This window comes from Molothrus aeneus, chromosome 18 (genome assembly GCF_037042795.1).
Source record: "Molothrus aeneus isolate 106 chromosome 18, BPBGC_Maene_1.0, whole genome shotgun sequence".
Taxonomy (NCBI): domain Eukaryota; kingdom Metazoa; phylum Chordata; class Aves; order Passeriformes; family Icteridae; genus Molothrus; species Molothrus aeneus.
Window position 1 is genome coordinate 6,139,311 of NC_089663.1, and position 19,368 is coordinate 6,158,678.

A 19,368-nucleotide genomic window follows, 5' to 3' on the forward strand; every position below is an offset into this window, starting at 1 on the left:
CCGGGCCGGGCCCGGCTCCATTTCCCGCCCGTCACCTGACGCCTCTAATGGCGTCGCGCGGCCACGTGACCCGCCGCGCGCCCCACGTGACCCACGGCCGCCGCGCCCCCTCCCCAGCGGCTGCGGTTACCGCAGTCCCCGGCCCCGCCCCTGGCCCCGCCCCCTGCCGCGCGCGGCCCCGCCCCGCGCCGCTCCCTGCGCGCGCGCCCTCGCCCCCCCCCGCTCCCCCGCCTTCCAGCTCCCGGGCCGGGCGGTGCGCGCGCGCGCGGCCGGCGGCGCCTCCTCAGAGCGGCCGCGGCGGGTTCGGCGCTGACGGGGCCAACGGGCCGAGACCGGCGGAGCGGCCGGAGCGGGCGGCGCCTCTTCCTCCCTCCTCCTTCTCCTCCTTCTCCTCCTTCTCCTCTCTCCTCCCTCCCGCATCCTCCTCCTCGCCCCCCGCCTCGCCCGCCTCCGCCCCCCCGCACGCAGGCACCGCGGTTCCCGGCACGGACAACATGGCGGCGGTGTCGGGGGCAGGGGCTGCGGGCGGCTCCGCCAGCGCCGGCGGCCCGGAGATGGTGCGGGGACAAGTGTTCGACGTGGGGCCGCGCTACACCAACCTCTCCTACATCGGCGAGGGGGCCTACGGCATGGTGTGGTGAGTGCGGCCGCCGGGGCAGCGCCCTTGCCCCGGACAACTCCCTCCTCCCTTCCCTCCCTCCTTCCCGCCGCCCTGCCCGGCCGCGGGCCCGGCCCGCCCTTGCCCTCGGGGAGGGGGAGCAGCTCCGTCTCGCTCTCCTCAGCTCTGTCTCCCCCTCCGTGTTCCCGAGGTTGTCTCTCCGGCATCACCCTTCTTTCCTCTCCCTCCCTGCACCCCCCCCCATCCCTCCGTCGGTAGGTGCAGCTGAGCGTCTCGTTTCGTTTCGCTCCTGCCTTTATTTTCTTTAAATCTTTAAATGTGCTTGTGGGGTTGGTCGCTCTTGTTATTTCCCCCGTCTCCGTAGTGCGTTTGCAGAGGTTCAGGAAGGAGGGGAAGATGGTAAATGCTGCTGGCAGCCCCGCGTCCCTTCCACTGCCCTGCGAGGGCTCACCTGGCTGCAGCAGCCCGAGGTCGTGTGGGATAAAAAAGGTGAATCTGAGCACAGGAGTTGCTGCCGCTGCCTGACTGCTCAGGACGTGCTGGCTTTGCTGCAGAGCTGGCCGGGTTAGTGCCTGCGTTAACGTGTGCAGGTGAAAGTTCTCTTCAGCTGTCCTAGCTCTAAATTCTGTTGCATTATGAAGACTTAGTCTGAGTCTCGCTGAAAAGCGATCGTGTATGTTTGCTGTGGGTAACATCGGTCTTACAGAGCGCCGTGAACGAACTACAGAAACCGTGAACTAACTGGATTAAGAGTGTGAGATGGATTTTTTTAGCAGTCTCAGTGAGCTGGGGTGATGCTGTGTGATCTGTGTATCTAATGACTGAGTTATTAACCTGGTATGCTCAATGGCCTTACTTAAGATTTCATATTCTGTCTTCCATTAGTAAAAAAAAACCCTGTAGTCCTGAAAGAACTTAAGGGATGCAGATGAAAAACTCTTTTTTGTTGCGGTTTTATCAACTTTCTTGCAACACTGCCTCTGTTTCTTCAGTATGGTTTTTGACCAGAAGTACTAAAAGTGACTTACAGGCTGTGACTTTATGAAAGCTTTAGCAGCATTAATTTCTCTCTCTGATGAGGAATCTTTTGTAAAGCAGTGCATTTTTCAGTGAAGACACCTCACAGCCTTCAGCTGTGCGCTACAGATTTTTATAGCTGTAGGTTTTTGCACATAGTCACTGAATTGTGCTGGCCTGTCAGGATGAAGTCATTGTGTGTTTCAGGGAAGGAGCTTTCATCTAGGCCTGAGTTTAGCTGGGAGATGGGCCTCTCTCTCAGAGTTTTGTGTTGTGGCCTTCACTATTTTTTTGCTGTGGGAAGAACCTTCAAAATGTAAATCAGAAATCCCGTTTCCAGTCTAAAAATATCCTCGTTATTGTTTCAGTGTTAGAAATCACAGCAATATATCTAGTCCAAAACTTGTTGATGTAGCTTCTGGTACAGGCTGTACTTTATTATGGTTATTTTATCATCTGAACCAGGGTAAGGAAATGAGTGCAGATAATCTCAGTAGTGGCTGCGCTGGTTTGCACTCACAGTCAGGTTTTTGAAGGTCCTGGGGAATAGCATTGCTGAGGTGTGTGCTGGGGACAGTCCAGTTCACTTCCACGGGGTGTTAAACACTGTGTTTCACAAACAAAGTGAAAAGCTAAAATGTTTCACCCCAGATCAGGGACTGCAAGAAGCAGCACGATGGCAGTTGATGCCCTTTTTTGGCATCCCTGTGCCAGTAAGCAGATACAGGGGAAACAGGGCCACTTCTGCCCCTCCAATTCATGTGTGGTAAACTTCTACACTGAAGCTGTTTCCACTCCAAATCCAAAAGGTTGGTTTTTATTTGAAAACTTCTTTTGATACTTTGTGTCTGCTGTGAATGCTGTACAAAAACACTATCAAAATTTCCAAATTTCCAGTTCACTTGAAATATGCACTTGGCTCCTGTGTTTTCTGCTATAAAATTATTAACATCAAATGCCACATTATGTATTTTGTGCTCTTGATTATTGCTCTTGTGCCTTGGGTGTGAAGTGACAGGGAACAAAGTCTCAGTTTATAGCGTGTACTTGATCGGGAAGGCGTTGGATGCACTTGCAGCAGTGCCATAGCAGCTGTGCTGTGTGGTGGTGCCTGCAATGAAATGTGATTGCCATCAATCCCAGCCGTGCAGGCTGTGCACTTCACTGCTCTGTGTTTTGCTCTGGTTGCTAATGCAGTGAGGATCTGCAGAAGCTTCTCCCTCAGGGGGTGGGGTAGAGGGCAAGCTGTGAGTGTGCAGATGGAGATGTTTCCTGCAACTGCAAAAGCCATTTAAATTTGTACATTTTATTAAAGGAAAGCAAAGCAGGCCCTGATGGTTTTGTTTAGACCCACAGCTAATGTGGGGCTCTTCAGAGATGATGGTTATTTACAAGTGCACTGTGCCATAAGGCTTGTGGCATGGCAAACGAGTGTCTTTTGACTCTTAAAATCCTTCACTCTCTTTCTCATTTTTATCCTAATTCTTATGTTTTTACATTATTGGATTAGGGATTTGAAAACAATAAAATGCTTTTGATTATATGAGTAAAAGGGCAAATGAAGTTTTCTTAGGATAGTGCTGTTATGGTCAGTCTTCCATTTTGATTTTGCAGCAGAGAGAATAATGTTTGAGAAATATTGATCACAACATAAAATACCAGTACAGGAAATAGAGGAAGATGTTGGCTGAAGAGACTGTACATGAATGCTCACTCATCTGGATTTGAAAACCCTTAAAGGCCTTTAACTATTTTCCCTAGTGCAGTCATTTTTTTACATAATCAGATTTTGAGTAAAAATAAACTGAGCAGAGCAGTGTATTTACTGCTGTGTTGTGGTTGCAGTTTCTCAGCTTGGTAAGCAGAAAAGGCACGTTATCAGGGCAAACCCATCCTAATGTCCTCCAGTTCAACTCTGCCAGAATCGTTCAGCCTGTGACACAGGCTTTTGCCTTTTGTTGCAGAGGGTGAAGTGGTAGGAGGTGGATCCCTGTCAGAGCCCCTTTCTAACCCGTTTTTGTTTTGGTCATTCTGCGTGTGAAACTAAGGGCTGAGCACAGAGCAAAGTTTGAGCCAAAATCCTCAGCACTTCCTAGGACTGCAGGACATTCTTTGAGCAATTACTTAGTCATACAGTCATGTTTGTTACTCTGACTTAATTTATCCAAATATATGTAGATGTTGTGTTGTCTTCTTCCTCTCTGCTTTCGCTTAAGAATTGTTAGTTCTTTTGAGGGGCATTGGGGCAAAGTTCTTTAAGTGACTTTCCCTTTCATTCAGTGATAGGATGTTATCAACGTCAGAGTCAGATGGAACACAGTTTTAGACCAGGTCTGAGAGTTTCAGAAACACCTTTCAAACACAACAAATTGGGAAAGGTTGTTGAGGTTGTTTCTTTCTCTCCTTATGTGGGCTTGGTTTTATTAGTAGTATTGTTTTAAAGCAGCCTGTTAACAAGCTATACTTCAAACACACTGGAACAGCAATAAAAACATGATAGAGCTGAGCTCTATCAGCGTGACTTGTTCTTCCTCCAGTTGATCAGTGGTAATTTGGCAGGGATGATAATTTGATAGTAAAAAACAAATAATCATTTTGGAAAGAAATGGTGAATTGAATGTGATAGGGATGTTCTCATTTTTATCCTAGCTTTTGGAAGCTTTTTTTCTCATCGAGCTTCTATGAATGTGAAGTAATATCAGTGCTGCAAATAACTGCTTATAAATAAGCAGTTGAATGCAGATGAGTGCAGTTGGAAGAAAATCTGCAAGCTCAAATTTTGGATTTCTTGCTCTGAATTTGCTGCGTTACAAAGAGAGCTTTGTGTTACTGATGTGCTGTGAAAGACTGATATTAGAAGTTTAGATAGTCAATAGTTAAATGCTAAAGTAATACTGAAAAGAATACTTTAAACATTAGGCAGTAGATTCTTTAAAGTTACACTTCTTGCTACTGTTTCATGGAACTGCCCTACTTTTAGAGCATCAATAATTTAAAATGAAGAGAAGCATATTAATAAAGAAACTAAAAGCAGAAAGAAATCAGGAATAGAACGATCTGCAAGGCATAGATATTGATATTAAAACATGAAATTTGAATGGAATTGATGGTTGCATAATAGTTTCTTTTGAGTTACATAAAAAGGTGGATTTTGCATCCTTTGTGGGGGTCAGCGTGGTGGCTGGGGTGGGCTGCTCAGTGGCAGCCATCAGAAAGAGCCGTTCATGTTTGTTCTGTTAACTCTTCCTTGCTCCAGAGAGACAGAGAGCCTTTAACGATGGAGCCAGTGCCGGGGTCCGTGCCCCTGTTTGTGCGTACTTTTAGGGAGCACAGGTTGGGTCTGCGTGTCAATACCTGGTAATTAACATCTTCTGTCTGTGTGATAAAGAGAGCAGGGAGCTGATACAACTGAGCCAACCCGGCCCAGTGCAAGGATCAGAGGAGGGAATTAGGGAGTGTAATTGGTGGCTAGTTATCAGCTTCTTCCCTCTGGGGAGAAGGCAGATGGAAGCACTTCCCTGCAGTCACTCAAGCTTCTAGCACTTACCTAACCTGCCGTGGGAACCCAAAGGAGGAATTGGAGCTGCTTTTCCTGCCCTCCCCGGGGATGGGCAGACAGGTGGCCCCCACAAGCTGAGCAGCAGGGACGGGCAGCAGCCACTTGCTCGTGTCAGAGCTGCCTTCCAGGTTCATGGAAGGTAAGAGGTAGAACTTCTGCTGTCACTATCCCAGAGCAATGGGATACTGGCTTAGCCGAAGAGTGCAGCTCATGGACACTTGCATTTTATGAACAAATACACATTTTTCTTGCACAGCATGATCCATCCCATGGGACAGAGATAACTTATGGGTTTTCTTAGAAGTGTGCTTTATTAAGGAAATAAGGCTTGTATGTTCACAGCATGTGTCTGTGGCTGCATCTGCCCATCTCCCATACCCGTACATAGGATTCTAGTACCTGTTGCCTGCCTTCCATCAAATCTGACAGATGGTAAAAGTCTTAAAGATGGAAAGTTATTCTGCAGGTTTCACAAAAATAGGTATTTTGCTCAAGTGAAGAGATCCTGTATGCTGCTCCACCGGGGAAGAGATTGTTTTGGGTGACATGTGAGAAATCAGACTCCCCGAGGAGACATGACGTGCCCCAGTTTCACAGATGGATTTATTGCTACTCCTGAGACCAGAAATGTGTATTTGTAGGACACCAGGCTCTGTTAGTTCAGTGGCTTCTTGTTCAGGGGTAGGGATCTACAGCCCAGAGAAGAGTTGGTGCTTTACCAATTGAGTAGGTGTAGAGCTCAGCTTGTGTTGAAAACTAGTACTTTGCCAGCATTGAAGGTTTTTTAAATGCTTTTTCTGTTGATGCTTTGTCAGTTTTCAGCTGTGATCTAGAAATGAAAATAACTGATTGATTTGGTATTTAATGAAAACATTTTATGACATCTTGTTATGGAATATTTCACAGCATAATGTAGGTTGAAAGGGACTTTCTGAGGTCATGTAGTCCAACCTCCTACTCAAAGCAGGGCTGATGTCAAAATTAGACCAAGTTGCTCAACATGTCCACTGAGTATTTCCAAAATCTCCAGGGATGGAGATTCTACAACATCTATGGGCAGCTTCTGGTTTTGGTGTTAAACCAATTGTCCAGTGATACTTTTCCCCTTAAAATCATGAGAGTTTGCCTTGCTGCAACTTGGGACCATCCCCTCATGTCCTTTGTACTTTTTGTCTCTGAGAAGAATCTGGATCACTTTTCTCAGTGATTCTCCTTTATGTAACTTAAAAGAGCAGTTGGATGTTTTCCACCACCACCCCTTTTCCCCCTCCTAGCCTATACAAACCCCGTTGTTTCAATTTTTTTCTTTCATGTCACATCCTTCAGCTCCCTATGCATCCTAATGGTTTTCTGCTGGATTTGGTCCTGTACTGGAAGGGAGGAAAACTGGATGCAGAATTCCAGATGTGCCCTCACAGCAGGAATCAGTTCCCTTGACCTGCTGGCTGTGCACATAACACAGCCCAGTCCTTGGTCAGCCTTCATCACTGGGAGCTGGCACTGCTCATGGATGAAGCTGGATGTTGTTCTGATAATTTGGAGAAGGCTTTCACCTAAAGTGAAGTATTTTAGGAACTTTTAAAATAATATCTGGGAAAAAATCCCAAACCCAGAAACATTTTATTAAGTGATTTCAATTGTATTTGATTTTGATTTCCAGATCACTCAAATGAAGTGTATGGAGCTATAAATGTATTTGAAAATAGAGCTTCTATGTTTTTTGTGTTTTGAGGGAGATAAAAATAATAGTGTAATAGTATGAAATTCAGCAGTAGAGTTCATTTCAGGTGATTTATCTGTGTGAAATCTGTGTTCTGTTAATTGGCAGGACGGTTATTAAAGACGCTGGTTTGCTTGTGGATGAATCTCCTTTTCAGAAGAGAGCTTGTTTTCCTTTTATTTAGTACAACGTTTGGGTATATGTTTGAGCTATTCTCAAACTCATCTTTTTGCACGGTGCACAAAAAACCAAATACAGTTCATTGTCAGCTTTGAGCAGGTCGATTGGTAAGATAATTACAGCTTGTACTAAATGTCACCGATTCAGATAGTGTTATTTGATGGCAGGTCCTTCGGCAGGGTTTCCTGTGCTCCATCGGGGTGCAGGAGTTGGTTTGTGTTTCACAGCATTCCCGTCTCCACCCGTTTCCGCTGGGGAGAGCCAGAGCAGGGACAGCCCCGGCTCCTCCCCAGCCCCTCTGCACCCTCGCGGTGCCTCCACACTGGAGCTTGGGCCGTGCCCCTCCAGCCCAGTGACCTCGCACTGCTGGATTCAATACTGCTTTGTGTGTACATGTCTTGTAGAAAGGCTGTAGTAGAAATATTTTTCTGTTAGATTTGGGCAGAATCTTCGTGACAGTTCAGTTTTAGCAGAGTTGTTTGTGCACATGCTTTTACTGTCCATCTGTTTGCAGTACCCAAAATCACAACCTAAGTTCCCCAAGAGGAAATCTCTTCTCTTGGAAGTCCTTCTTTTGTATTTTAAGAGAATTTTCATAAAATACTGAAATACTCTGTGGTGATTAGGATGCAAATGAGAGTTTTTGTTACATGGTGGAAAGCAATTGGTCTGTGTTGTGGGTATGTTTTAAGTACGAGCAACTCGCAATTAGGCTGCAGTTTATAATGTGCAATTACTTCATTTTGCAGTTTTTCTTAACGTTAGCAGCTGCCACTGCAGTACATTACTTCTTGCTTCTTCAGAAGGAAGGCAGATTGCTTCACCAAATATTGCTGATGTGCCCTGAGTAAAATTTCAGGTCATTTGAGCACTCCAAATCAATACGTCCCAAAATGCTTCAGTCTGGAATTTGCCCAATTTTATTGGGATTTGGATGTTGCAAAATATCCCAAATGACATTCAGGTTGACTTTTATATTGGATTTTTTTGAGTGTTTCATAATTGTGAAATAGCTTCCCTTCAGCTACTGGAGCCAACATGTCTTAGTGCTGATACCTCCTCTGATCAAACCACCAAGCTGTGCATATGCTGAGGGTTTATTGTTGGCATGTCTTTTTAGAAACATGGAACAAACATGAAGAAAACGCCTTGTAATCTTACACAAAGGGAAGTAACTTCTGATAGTGGTGAGGTGCACACTCAGTGCTAGTGGTTTGGTTGATTTGGTTTGCAAGTGAAATACTGAGCCAACCATGGCAGAGTGGACAGTGGCAATGACCTTGTTTTCATCAGTGCTTTGGGATAGTTTTCATTTTGCACTGATGTTTCTACATCAGGTTTAGAAAAATCTCTGCTTTTGAGTGTGCATGGATGATTTTGTTCTGTTTTCTGTTGGGATGAACTACTGTGAACTGTCTTCTGAAGATTTATATGGCGTGGAATCAATCAAATAAGCTGATTTTAGGAGGAGTATCTGGGATATAAGTCAAATTAGAACCTTAGCAGACAAAAGACTAAACCACTGGAGGATTTGCTAATCCTATCACCACTCACAGCTCTCTGGTAGTGCTCTCCCTTCTCTCTAGGAAAGGGGAAGTGTTTCCTGCACACATTTATGATTCCTGCTTTGCTGCTTGGGGATGTGGTGGTTGTTTTCCAGGCTCTGGAGTAACAGTGATGATGTTGCTGACCTGTCCTTTGCTGTCTGGTGGGTTTTTGTTGCCCCTTGAGGAGCCTTAAGCACAGGGGGAGGAGTTGGGCACCCCATCGGCTGTGTGGGGGCTGAGCTCTCCTGAGCTGAGCTTTGCAGGGCTGAGCCTTGCAGGCTGACCTGTGCTGATCTCGGGCTGTGCTGCTGCTGCTGCAGGGGCAGCTTTGCCCTCCATGCCTCTGCTCTGTCACTCCTTCCTCCTCTCTTGTGCTGGGGCCTGCACAGCTGGAGCATTTGCTGTGTTGGAAGGCTGGTTTAGCTAAAAGGTGACTTCATACAAAAATAAAATTGAAAGGTGAGAAGTTGAAATGATGGACACAAAGCCCTGTGAGTGCTGGTGCTGACACAGGGAGGGAATAGGACTGTGCAGGTAAAAGCTTCTTTACTGTTCCTGCTTCAACTTGGAGCTGCTTTAGTTCTCTGACCTGACACAAACAAAGGCACCACTCCAACCAAAAAAGTGAGAAAGGGCAGGGATGTGAGGCATAAAAGGGAGAGTGAACCTCAGCCCCTCCTTTGAATTCACTGAGACCTTAGGTTGGCTCATGTTGCTGAGCTCTTACAATTTTAGCCCAAAATTCATTCCCACAGGAATTTATATACAGAGGAGAAAGATAGTGATATTTAATATTGTGATATTTTATCAAAAGCAGTTGGTGCCTTTGGAATTAATTTATTTCACAGATGCCAAGGGGCCTTTAAATGTAGTGAAGTTTGTTAAATTTAGCATCAATGCTATCAAAGGAAATACTGGCAGTGGAGAACCAGTAAACCTCTAAAATAAGGAAGGGAAGTGGGAAGGGAAGAAGTAGATAAAGTGAGATGTAAGAGCTTTCTATTTTCTGAAGACTAACTTGAAGTGGCAAAAAACAGAGTAGGCATATGTGGTGGTTTGAAGTCAGTGTTGTACAGCTAAAGGTATAGAAAGAAAAATACACATTAGAAGAGATTGAGAGAATTGAGGTTTTTTTTTCCAAACAACTAAGATTAATCAAAACACCATAAAATTAAATAACATCTTTAGCCAAACAATACAGAACCTTGGGTGAAATAGCCAGTATTGTTCTAATGCCAGTATTAAGGTGTGGTTCTAGAACTGCTGCTCTTCATAGCTCGGTTTAGTAGGTGCTAACAAAACACAAATCATCTGGTCTGCCACACCCAGGATTATGAATTGACTGAGCTTCTGGCAAAAGTAATTAATTTAACAGACTCCATTTTGCATGACTAGCTATTCGTTTTCAAAATACTAGGAGTGATCTAAGGAGTTATACTATTAAGTAATTATTATGTGCACAGTCAGTAGCTTAAAATTGAATTTTTTGCAAGGATCCATCAAATACTACTTTTCAAATTCTGAAAAATAAAATTGTGCCTTTGTAACCTATTAGAGCCTAGAATGGTTTGAGTTGGAAGGGACCTTAAGGATGAAGTAGAGCCAGCCCCCTGCAGGGACACCTTCCACTGGACCAGGTTGCTCCAAGCCCTCTCCAGCCTGGTCTGGGACACCTCCAGGGATGGGGCATCCACAGCTGCTCTGGGAAACCTGTGCCAGTGTCTCACCAGTATTAGATTTATTTGAGCAGATAATACAATGAAATGAAATGAAAGCAAATCTTAGGAAGTTATGAAAGTGCCTTAAGAATTTGTGGTGTGAAGGGCAGAAACCTGCAGTAGATCAGATCTGAGTAAAATCACTTCAGAATAATTATTCACCTTTGTCATGGGAGGAAGGAGTTGGCGTAATTGTAGCAGGAAGCTTTGCTATCAGGATTGCTTTGGATTGTTAAAAGGAAGATGACTGAAGCAGTAGTGGCAGAGGTGAGGGCAGTGCTGTTCCAGTTTGACCCAGTAAGCCTCAGAGGTTCACTAAAAGCACAGTGGAGTCTGCAGCTCCAGTTCAGCTTCAATGGGCCCCTTGCTATGGACTTGTGATACAATAAAGGGCACTGATTCAGAAATTGTTTCTTTTCTCCTTTGTTGGTTTTTTATTTGTTTGTTGTTTTTTGAAGGATGTAAGAGTAAGGTAACTCCATTTTCATGGATTGCTGACTTTCCTACATGGGAGGGGTTAGTCTGTAAAACTAAATGTTTAATGGAGGAAAGTAGAAGTGTATTAAGATGCCCCTGTTTCTGTAGTTTATTTCCTGAATTCTCAGCTGACAAACCTGAGAAATGCTTTGTTATTGAGAACCTCTTCTAGAGAAAGCTGAGAAATCAAAATGAAGCTGTGACATGGGTTGTCTTTTTATAAATAGGTTTCTTGAAACATGGCAAACGTATCCCAATATAAGTAGGCACTTGTTCCTTCTAAAACCAGGTGCTGATTTTGTAAATTAGTGCTAATAAAAAAGTCTAATGAATAATACACTTGTCTTCAAAATATGAATAAATGGAGGAAAGTAACAAATATTTCTAGTAAATGTAGGTGTTTGCAGTTGGCTACAAAAAATACATTCAACAGTGTAAAAATGACATATTGCTCAGTGTCCTCAAATAGTCTTTGACTATTTTTATCCTTTTTCCAGTCTTTTCTCTTTATTAAAAAAGTCATACACTGTAGCTGCTCTCTGTGGTTCAATCATGTAGAAGAAGAAAGTAATTATTCTGAAGAATCTGGAAGGGTTAACATCTGATTATTAAAAAACAGCTCCAGACAAAAAACCCAAAACCCTCTGCAAATTTGCACTTTTGCAACCACCTTCCCCATCCCCAAAAGTTGTAGCGAACAGTCTGTTAGGGTGGTTGTTACTGTGCCATAATATTGCATTATTTTATTTACAGGAGTCTTAAAAATAAGTTTAAGCTATTTGCATTGTAACTTGATAAATGTCAGCGTGTTGTGGAAATGTCCATGATTGAGCTAAATGTAGACTGAATGAAAAGATTAAAGATCTCTGTAGATCAGCTTGCTTGCTGGGAATTATTTTTGCCTTTCCTATTCTGTGAGTAAGCCGAATTACCCAATATTTCACAAAGATTCTTATCTCTGGATATGCCCTTGGAATCATGTTTCCACAGCAACACAAAGCTACTGATAAAAAAAAAAAATCCCTTTTAAACTTCAAATCAGTCTTTTATTTAGAGTTGTAATGAGTATGTTTGCCGGTAGCGTTGTGTATTTTGTGTGCGTGTGCTGAGAGCAGCCTGTAAAACAGCCACGAGGTGAATAATCCTCGAAATGTTGGAGGAGCATCCCGTGGTGGGGAAGCCTGCAGGCAGCGTGGCAGAGGAGCAGGCGGTTGCTGCTCAGTGTGCAGGACCAGCCCCGTGTGGGATGCAGGGACTGCCAGGAGCTGGCTCCTCTCCTGCAGCGTGCTCTCACTTGTTCCAGCTCTGCCCCGGTGAGACATGCGAGGAATAGGAATGGGTGAAGAACATGGAGCAGGCATTGTGGGCAGAAGGGGCTGAGCCTTGGCACCGGGCCACACGTGCCTGCTGAAAGCTTCCCTTGCCCTTCCCTTCCCTCGAGTTCATGGCAGAGGGGCCCGAAGCCGCCTGGGCAGCGCTGTGGGCTCAGGGCTGCGGTGCCTCTCTGGTCACTGCTCTTGGAAGCAGCCCCGCCCTGCACTTCTGCTTAAAAAGGAAGTTGGTACCAGAGAGCAGAAGGATAAAAACTGGCTTTAAAAGTTATGTGGTGCAACTTCTTGGGTTATAAATGCTCGTTTGTTTATTTTGTTTTAGTTAGTCAAAACTTTGTTATGTATTTTCAAGATACTTAAAATCGGGAATGGTAAACTCTGCTGCTGGGGCTTGTATTGATTTTCACACGAGGTTGCAAAAGTATCTAAATAACGGTGCCATTGCAGGTTGTCACAGTTTAGTAACCACGGCTTGAAATAGGAATAATGTTGTGGCTACAACAGTTGGGCAGTTGCAAAAATCTATATTTAAATTTATTACATTACAGACAAATAGCACTCACAGCTCAATGGTTGCTTCAGCTTGTGAGGCTGCACATGATTGGGGTGGAAATAAATCCTCCCTTCTGAATATTTAAAGTGTTGGTGTCTAGATTCATCATAATGGGACAGTTCTGTGGGTGATGATCAGTACATGTGCTTAACGATTAGAAACTAAAAGCAATAAACTGGCACTCTAAGAGTTCTTAATATGGGAACTGTAATTCCCATTTTACAGATTTTTATCTTCTCTGGAAAAAAGTCAAGATAATAGAAAGTTCCTGACTTCAGAAGATGTCCCAGTTAACTGCTTCATTGCAAATATAACCAGCTGTTGTGAGCTTTAGTAGAAGCTGACAGCCCAGACAAAGAGGTTACACTGTGCACACTGGGACAGCACTGCCAGAATGCAAATAATCTAAATTTAGGATGCGCTGTGGAGCTGGTCCTGGCCGGACTGCAGGGGGAGCACGGGTGATCAGGAGTCGCACATGAGATCAGTAATTGCGGCTGCAGCCCGCAGGGATGAGCCGTGCACGGGCTGCAGGGAGATGCACCAGGACCTGCATTGCTCCTTCAGGGGGGTTTTGTTTGAGCTACTGGAATGCACGCTCTGAGCAGCACATTTCTGCAGCAGAGCTCTGGGCAGGAGTGTCAATCTGCTGCTGGTGGCAGGAAGTGAACGGTGGGATGGAGGGAAAGCTTGGGAGGTGGCTCAGTCTGCCTTCCAAAGGAGCCCGTTCTGGGAATGTCAGGGGTTTCCTGCATAGTCAGGCAGTTATTTCCATAGGGCTTCATAGGCCAAATGGGGTCTGGCTGTAGCCTGACACTTCAGTTCCACTAAAGTTCAGCCCATTGTGCAGCTTTTACACTTTCCTATAGCACGTGTCAAATCGAGAAAGCATTTTTAAAGGGTCACAGAGTTTACTTAAGCAATATGTGCTTTAAGGGCTGTGGCTGAGAATGTGAAATGGTGTTAACTAGATAATACAGATTCTCAATGTACCTGCATTATGCATGACATTTAAAATATTATGCACCAGTAAGTGACTGCTTGTATGATTAGCTTCTTGCTCACAGAAGTTGAGATAATCTCTTGGATGTTTAATCAAGTTACAGAAAGGCTTATATTTCAAAAAGTGTGACACCAGAATAAACCCAGTGACCCTTTTAATGTTCCCACTAGACAATATTTCAGTTTTGCTCCCCTCAGCTGAGGCAATGGAAGCTTAGCTGCGCTAGTGATGACTGTATGGGGAAGGTACCCTGGAGAGGAAGCTGATTGCATCTTTATTCCAAATATGCAGCTTTTTTCCTCAGTGAACCAGGTGTATTATAGTTGCACCATCAGAAAGCAAAATTAGCCATCCTTTTCTAAATGACAGCATAAACCTTTTGCTTAGAAATGCTTAGGACTGTAGGGGAAACAGCTACAAGAGAGGAAATCTTGGTGTGTTTAATTGATGAATTCATGTTCATTTAATCTGTACAAGGAAAAATAATGTATTTTCCATCAATAAGCAACCCTTGTGAAGCAATAACTGATTTATCAAATATTTTAAGAGACTTTTAAGGAGCTTTTATTTAAGCAGCATCAATGGGTAAATATTGGCATTTTGCCTTTTTGTGGTCTGCATAGCTGCTGCTGTCCAGTTCTTTGAAAGGAAGTAAGATTCTGCATTGTGGCAGAAAAAATGCTCAGGTCAGTACAGAGGAGGAGGCAGGAGGTTTGTTTATAATGATGAAATGGCCCATAGGATTCTTTCATTTCTTCCCCAAATCCAGGTTGTTCCTGCTTCAGGGTTATTTCTGGTTTTGTTTTCTGCTTGTGACAGACCTCACTGGTCTATTGTAAACACCACAGGTGATGAGCTAAGAAAATTACTGGAGCCCAAGTGCTCTTGGAGGCAATGCCAAGTTCCACTTACAGCACTTGGTTATTATCTATTTTGGGACTGAGGAACTGCTAATGTGTTATCTATACATATGCAGCAGCAACAGTTGTAATGAATACTTGCTCAGCATGTGGCATTTCAAAGCTCCCCATGGAGCATTTGAGTTCAGTGTTTCTAGAGGCAAATAAATGGTGCTGTCTGTGGGTACAGGCCAGGGTTGGGGATGCAGGCAGGTCAAAGGGATTGAGTGGGAAAACCGTGCAAAAAGGATGTTACAGTTACATGTGTAACTGCATGTGCTGTATGAAGATCTTCCTGATGACCCTAATTGACTGAACTATATGCCCATTTGAATAATGAAAGTGAGAAATTTTAAGCAGTTTTGCATCCAGTGATGACAGTACCATCTCAAAAACACCTTGTTACACCATATTTCTGCTTAGCTGTCAGAGAGCCTTGATGTGGCCAGGTATTTGAATTCCTCGAAGGTCTCCTTTTCTAATTGGATTTTTGCATGTTACTCTGCTTTACCTGGTCACCACGTACCTGGACATCTCAGCAGAGTAAGGCAAAATAAAAGTGTATCAAAGAAAGTTCTGGGACTCAGTTATAGAAAACTGGTAGGATGTAAAGCCTCCTTGGCTAGTTATGGCTAATTTTATATTAAATAGTTGAGGCTAACAGAAATGCATGGAATATAGGCTTGATTATTTTTTAATTTCCTAATAATTCAGTAGCGGGCTTGAGTAGGGACAAGACTCATATAAACACATCTAAATTTTAATTAATTAAATTAACATATACTTCTAATACAGTAGAGGTTATGATAATGAGATGCTTTGTCATCTTTGTAAACAAGACCATAGAAAACATACTAAAACTTGTTAGGATTCATAGTCCAGAATTTAGAAAATCAGGTATGATATTCAGAAAATCAAGTCTCAGCTTTTACTGAGACTTTTAATTAGACTCAGGCTGTGATATTCTTCAGGAATGTGTAGGCATGTTGAACAGAGATACTATTTATTGAGCCTATTTATTGGTGTAGCTGGGAATGGAGTTTTGAGCTCCTGGAAAGAGTCATGGAAATGTAGGAGGCAGTGAGTTCCTTACCGTGGCTCACAGTCTCTGTGATCCTCATTGTGCTGCTGCCTGCTTCCACTCCATGTATGTACCTGATACAGCTTTCTTTCCTCAGACTCTGCTTCCCTTTGGAATTGCACTTGGCAAGGTGCTGTCACAAATTCGCCATCCCTTCTGTTCTTCCATGTCTGTTGTGGAGGTGCTGACAGTGTAGATTGATAGAAGCATGAAAGATTGTGACAACTGCTCTTACTTGTGGGAGCTGGACACAGGATGTGGTATTTTGCTGCTTAAGAGATGATTTCTGAAGGTTTTTCTGCACCCCAAAGTGAATGGGTTAACTCTAGATGAACTTTCTCAAACTTCCGATGATTGCAGCATATAGAAAAAACCTCAGACTTGGTTGTTGCACAGGCTGATAAAGAGGACAAAGACCAAATACCTTTCCCTTTGTGCAGGACCCATGAATCAGAGACTCCAAGTCAGCTGGGAAAGCCAATGGGTAGAGACCCAAATAGGCTGGTGAAAGAACAGCAGTGTTTTGTCAGTTCACCAAACTAAAAGATGTGTCACTGTCACCTCTCCCCATGTGATAAAAATAAATGTAAACAAAATGCACCACCCCTGTATTAAATGAATTCACGTTCTTTCTTTCTGAATTTAATTAATTTAATGTTCCTTGTAATTGATGTTATTGATTCTCTTCTAGTTCTGCTTATGATAACGTCAACAAAGTTCGAGTTGCTATAAAGAAAATCAGTCCTTTTGAGCACCAGACATACTGCCAGAGAACTCTGAGAGAGATCAAGATCCTGCTGCGCTTCAGGCATGAGAATATTATTGGAATAAATGACATTATCAGAGCTCCAACTATTGAACAGATGAAAGATGTGTATCCTTTCAAAGTGTTTTTTGGCATCATTAGTAATGGTTGCCTCCTCTCTTTTGATTGTTTCTTCCCCTTCATCCTCTTCCTTCCTAAATATTAATAAAAGTTGGCTTCTATTATTGTAAATCAAAAGGGAAGTTAATAGTATTTGATTGGTTTATAGTTTTGATGTAGATGAGCACTAGTTTAATTCTTTCTTTTCCAGGAAGAGGGAATAATTTTTATCTTCCAAGGCAAAGAACTCAACATTCTAGAGAAGAATTAGTTTGGTCACATAATTCTAAAACTATATTTGCTCTTAGTTGAGCTGCTGTTACAACTGGTTGCTTTGATGAGAAAGTCAAATGTCCAGACTCTGCTATAATTGTCTCAAATGTTCTTGAATTACGGGGGACGAAAATTTTACTTAACTCATTCCTGTTGAAGAAAAAAAAACAAAAAACCCCTTCTTTTAATTTTCATTACAATCTTATTAAAAAAAATCTGAATGAGTACATTGGGATTTAGTTTTGGTAAGAGGAGGACTGTTGTGTTCAATGTACCATAATAAATATGTATAGAGAAGAGCAGATGAATTTTTAAAGTGGGGAGATGATAGAGAAAATTTATCAGAAATGATGAGATCTTCTACATTCCTGCTTTTATGCAATTGCAAACAAGTATCTTGGAAGCTTATTACTCATTAACCAAAAAAACACCCTTTGTTTCTTGGCAAGCAGGATAGGAATCAGATGAAATTGAGATTCCAATAAAAGTCAAGCTCTACTATGAACAAATAGAGGTTTATGATGATTAATTTGAGAGGATCACATGCTGGTGCCTTTTTATTCTATAAAGGGCTGCATCATGTAACAGGATTGATTGGATTCCAAGCTTCTAAAGCAAGAATCAGCTACACAATGTCATAATTGTCATCAAACATACAAATAAGAGAGAAAAGATGTTCTAGAAGTTCCCTTGGGTACTGTACGTTGATATCTGATATGACACCGAGATTTTTTGCTGCCTTACATCTAATACCTCACAGATACATTGTGCAAGATCTTATGGAGACAGATCTTTACAAGCTCCTAAAGACTCAACACCTCAGCAATGACCACATTTGTTACTTCCTTTACCAGATTCTGAGAGGGTTAAAGTATATCCACTCAGCCAATGTGCTTCACCGTGACCTCAAACCTTCCAATCTGCTGCTTAACACCACATGTGATCTCAAGGTGAGTGGAAATTTCTTACAGATTTTCCTGACATGGTTTTCACAAACAAACTGCTGTAACCACGAATGTGGTGTTTTTACTGGGTATCAATGTGATTTTTGTCCTGGAAAGATTGCCAAAACATTATTTGGTTTGATAAAATAATTATCAAGATTTGAGTGACTAAGAATCTGTTAGACTGCTGTAATGAGTGCATCACTGTTTCCATCTGGAGGCTGACTTGGAAACAGCCTCTTTGAAAGCTGGGTGAAAATACTGATCTGAAGCAGCATCATGTTTACCTCAAAAGTAAACTCAGAACTGTGTATGTTTCAAGATTTGGTTTCTCTGTTTACACTGGTAATGTTTTGTTGTTGGAAAAGGATTTCATATTAGTGGGCAGCTAAAGCAGCATGTGAGATTCAGTGCTGATTAAATGCATGGCAATTACTTAGGGAGGGAATGTTCCTAATTTGCATTGCCAGTGATCAGCTCTGTACTCGTTAATACTACAGAAGGATGAGCTTAGAGCTGTTATGATTCTTGGAAAATGTCAGCTCAATGCTTAGTGACATTCAGTAAAGCAAACCAAGTGTGAAGAAATAGAACAGAAATAGAGAATAAACTGAAAACATGCCATTCTCTACCTTTCACTTGTTTTGAGCCTGTGATGGTAGTTATTGCATTTCTCCCAGTGATATGAGGAGAGCAGGATTTCAAAGTACTGCGCTCTATAACACAAAGGGCTATTTAGCCTGGGTCTCCTCTGCTGGGAGATGCTGCATGAGGAGCAGAGGAATCCAGTAGGATTTGCCAACACTGATAACGTTGGCAGTGGCACAGGGATGGTGACTGGGGAGCAGCTGTGCTCACTGTCTGTACCTACTGAAAAGGCTGTGAGGGAGGAAAGGAGCAGGTGAAGTTTACTTGCAGCATTGTTAAGCTGTGGAATTTGGTATCACAGAGCACTCTAGATATTGCAGTTTTTAAAAAACCTCCAAGCAAGTTAGCAGAAAAAACCCTCATTGAGTGCTCCCTGTGGTTTAGAGTCCCACAGTGGCAGATCCATGGAAGATGGGAGAGGCATTGGAATTTGTTTCCCTTTTCATGGTCTATATAAATATAATGTATATATTTCATGTATTTGCTGCTGGCCACTGATGGAGTGGAATTTCTGAGTTTACAGTTCTTGATCCCAGGTGGTACAACTGTGTTTGTTGAATACTGTGTTGCTCCTAATTACCCTTTGATTTTTAGTGTAGCTCTAACTTTCTCAATAAACAAACCACAAAACAAAAATACCCTCTTCAAAGGGTGAACCAGTTGTGAGCTGTACAGGTTTGTCACAATTCCAAGAGTGTCACACAGTTCCTTGCTGTCTGTATGCTGGTCCATTCTAAAGACTGGCTACATCATCAATTCTGTCTATATAATGAACACCCACAATTATTAAATGACCAAGAATTGTTACCTACTGCAGCAGGCATGAAAAGGTGATGAGAGAGGGATTTTTTTAAAGGAAAACTGCAAGTTAGTGTTTCATGATTTTACCAGTTACTCAGGAGATGCAACTGTTTGAACCACCATCTTATCAGTA

General features: G+C 42.9%; 1 protein-coding gene across 1 annotated transcript in view; it reads left to right on the top strand.

Moving 5' to 3' along the window:
* Nucleotides 1-292: 292 nt before the first annotated feature.
* MAPK1 (mitogen-activated protein kinase 1) overlaps nt 293-19,368 on the top strand; it is a 37,886-nt gene continuing 18,810 nt past the window's right edge. Inside the window, exons 1-3 of the mRNA XM_066562033.1 lie at nt 293-637; nt 16,396-16,578; nt 17,603-17,792. Coding sequence (XP_066418130.1) covers nt 495-637; nt 16,396-16,578; nt 17,603-17,792 — 516 coding nt within the window. The 5' untranslated portion in view covers nt 293-494. The remainder of the gene's footprint in view (nt 638-16,395; nt 16,579-17,602; nt 17,793-19,368) is intronic.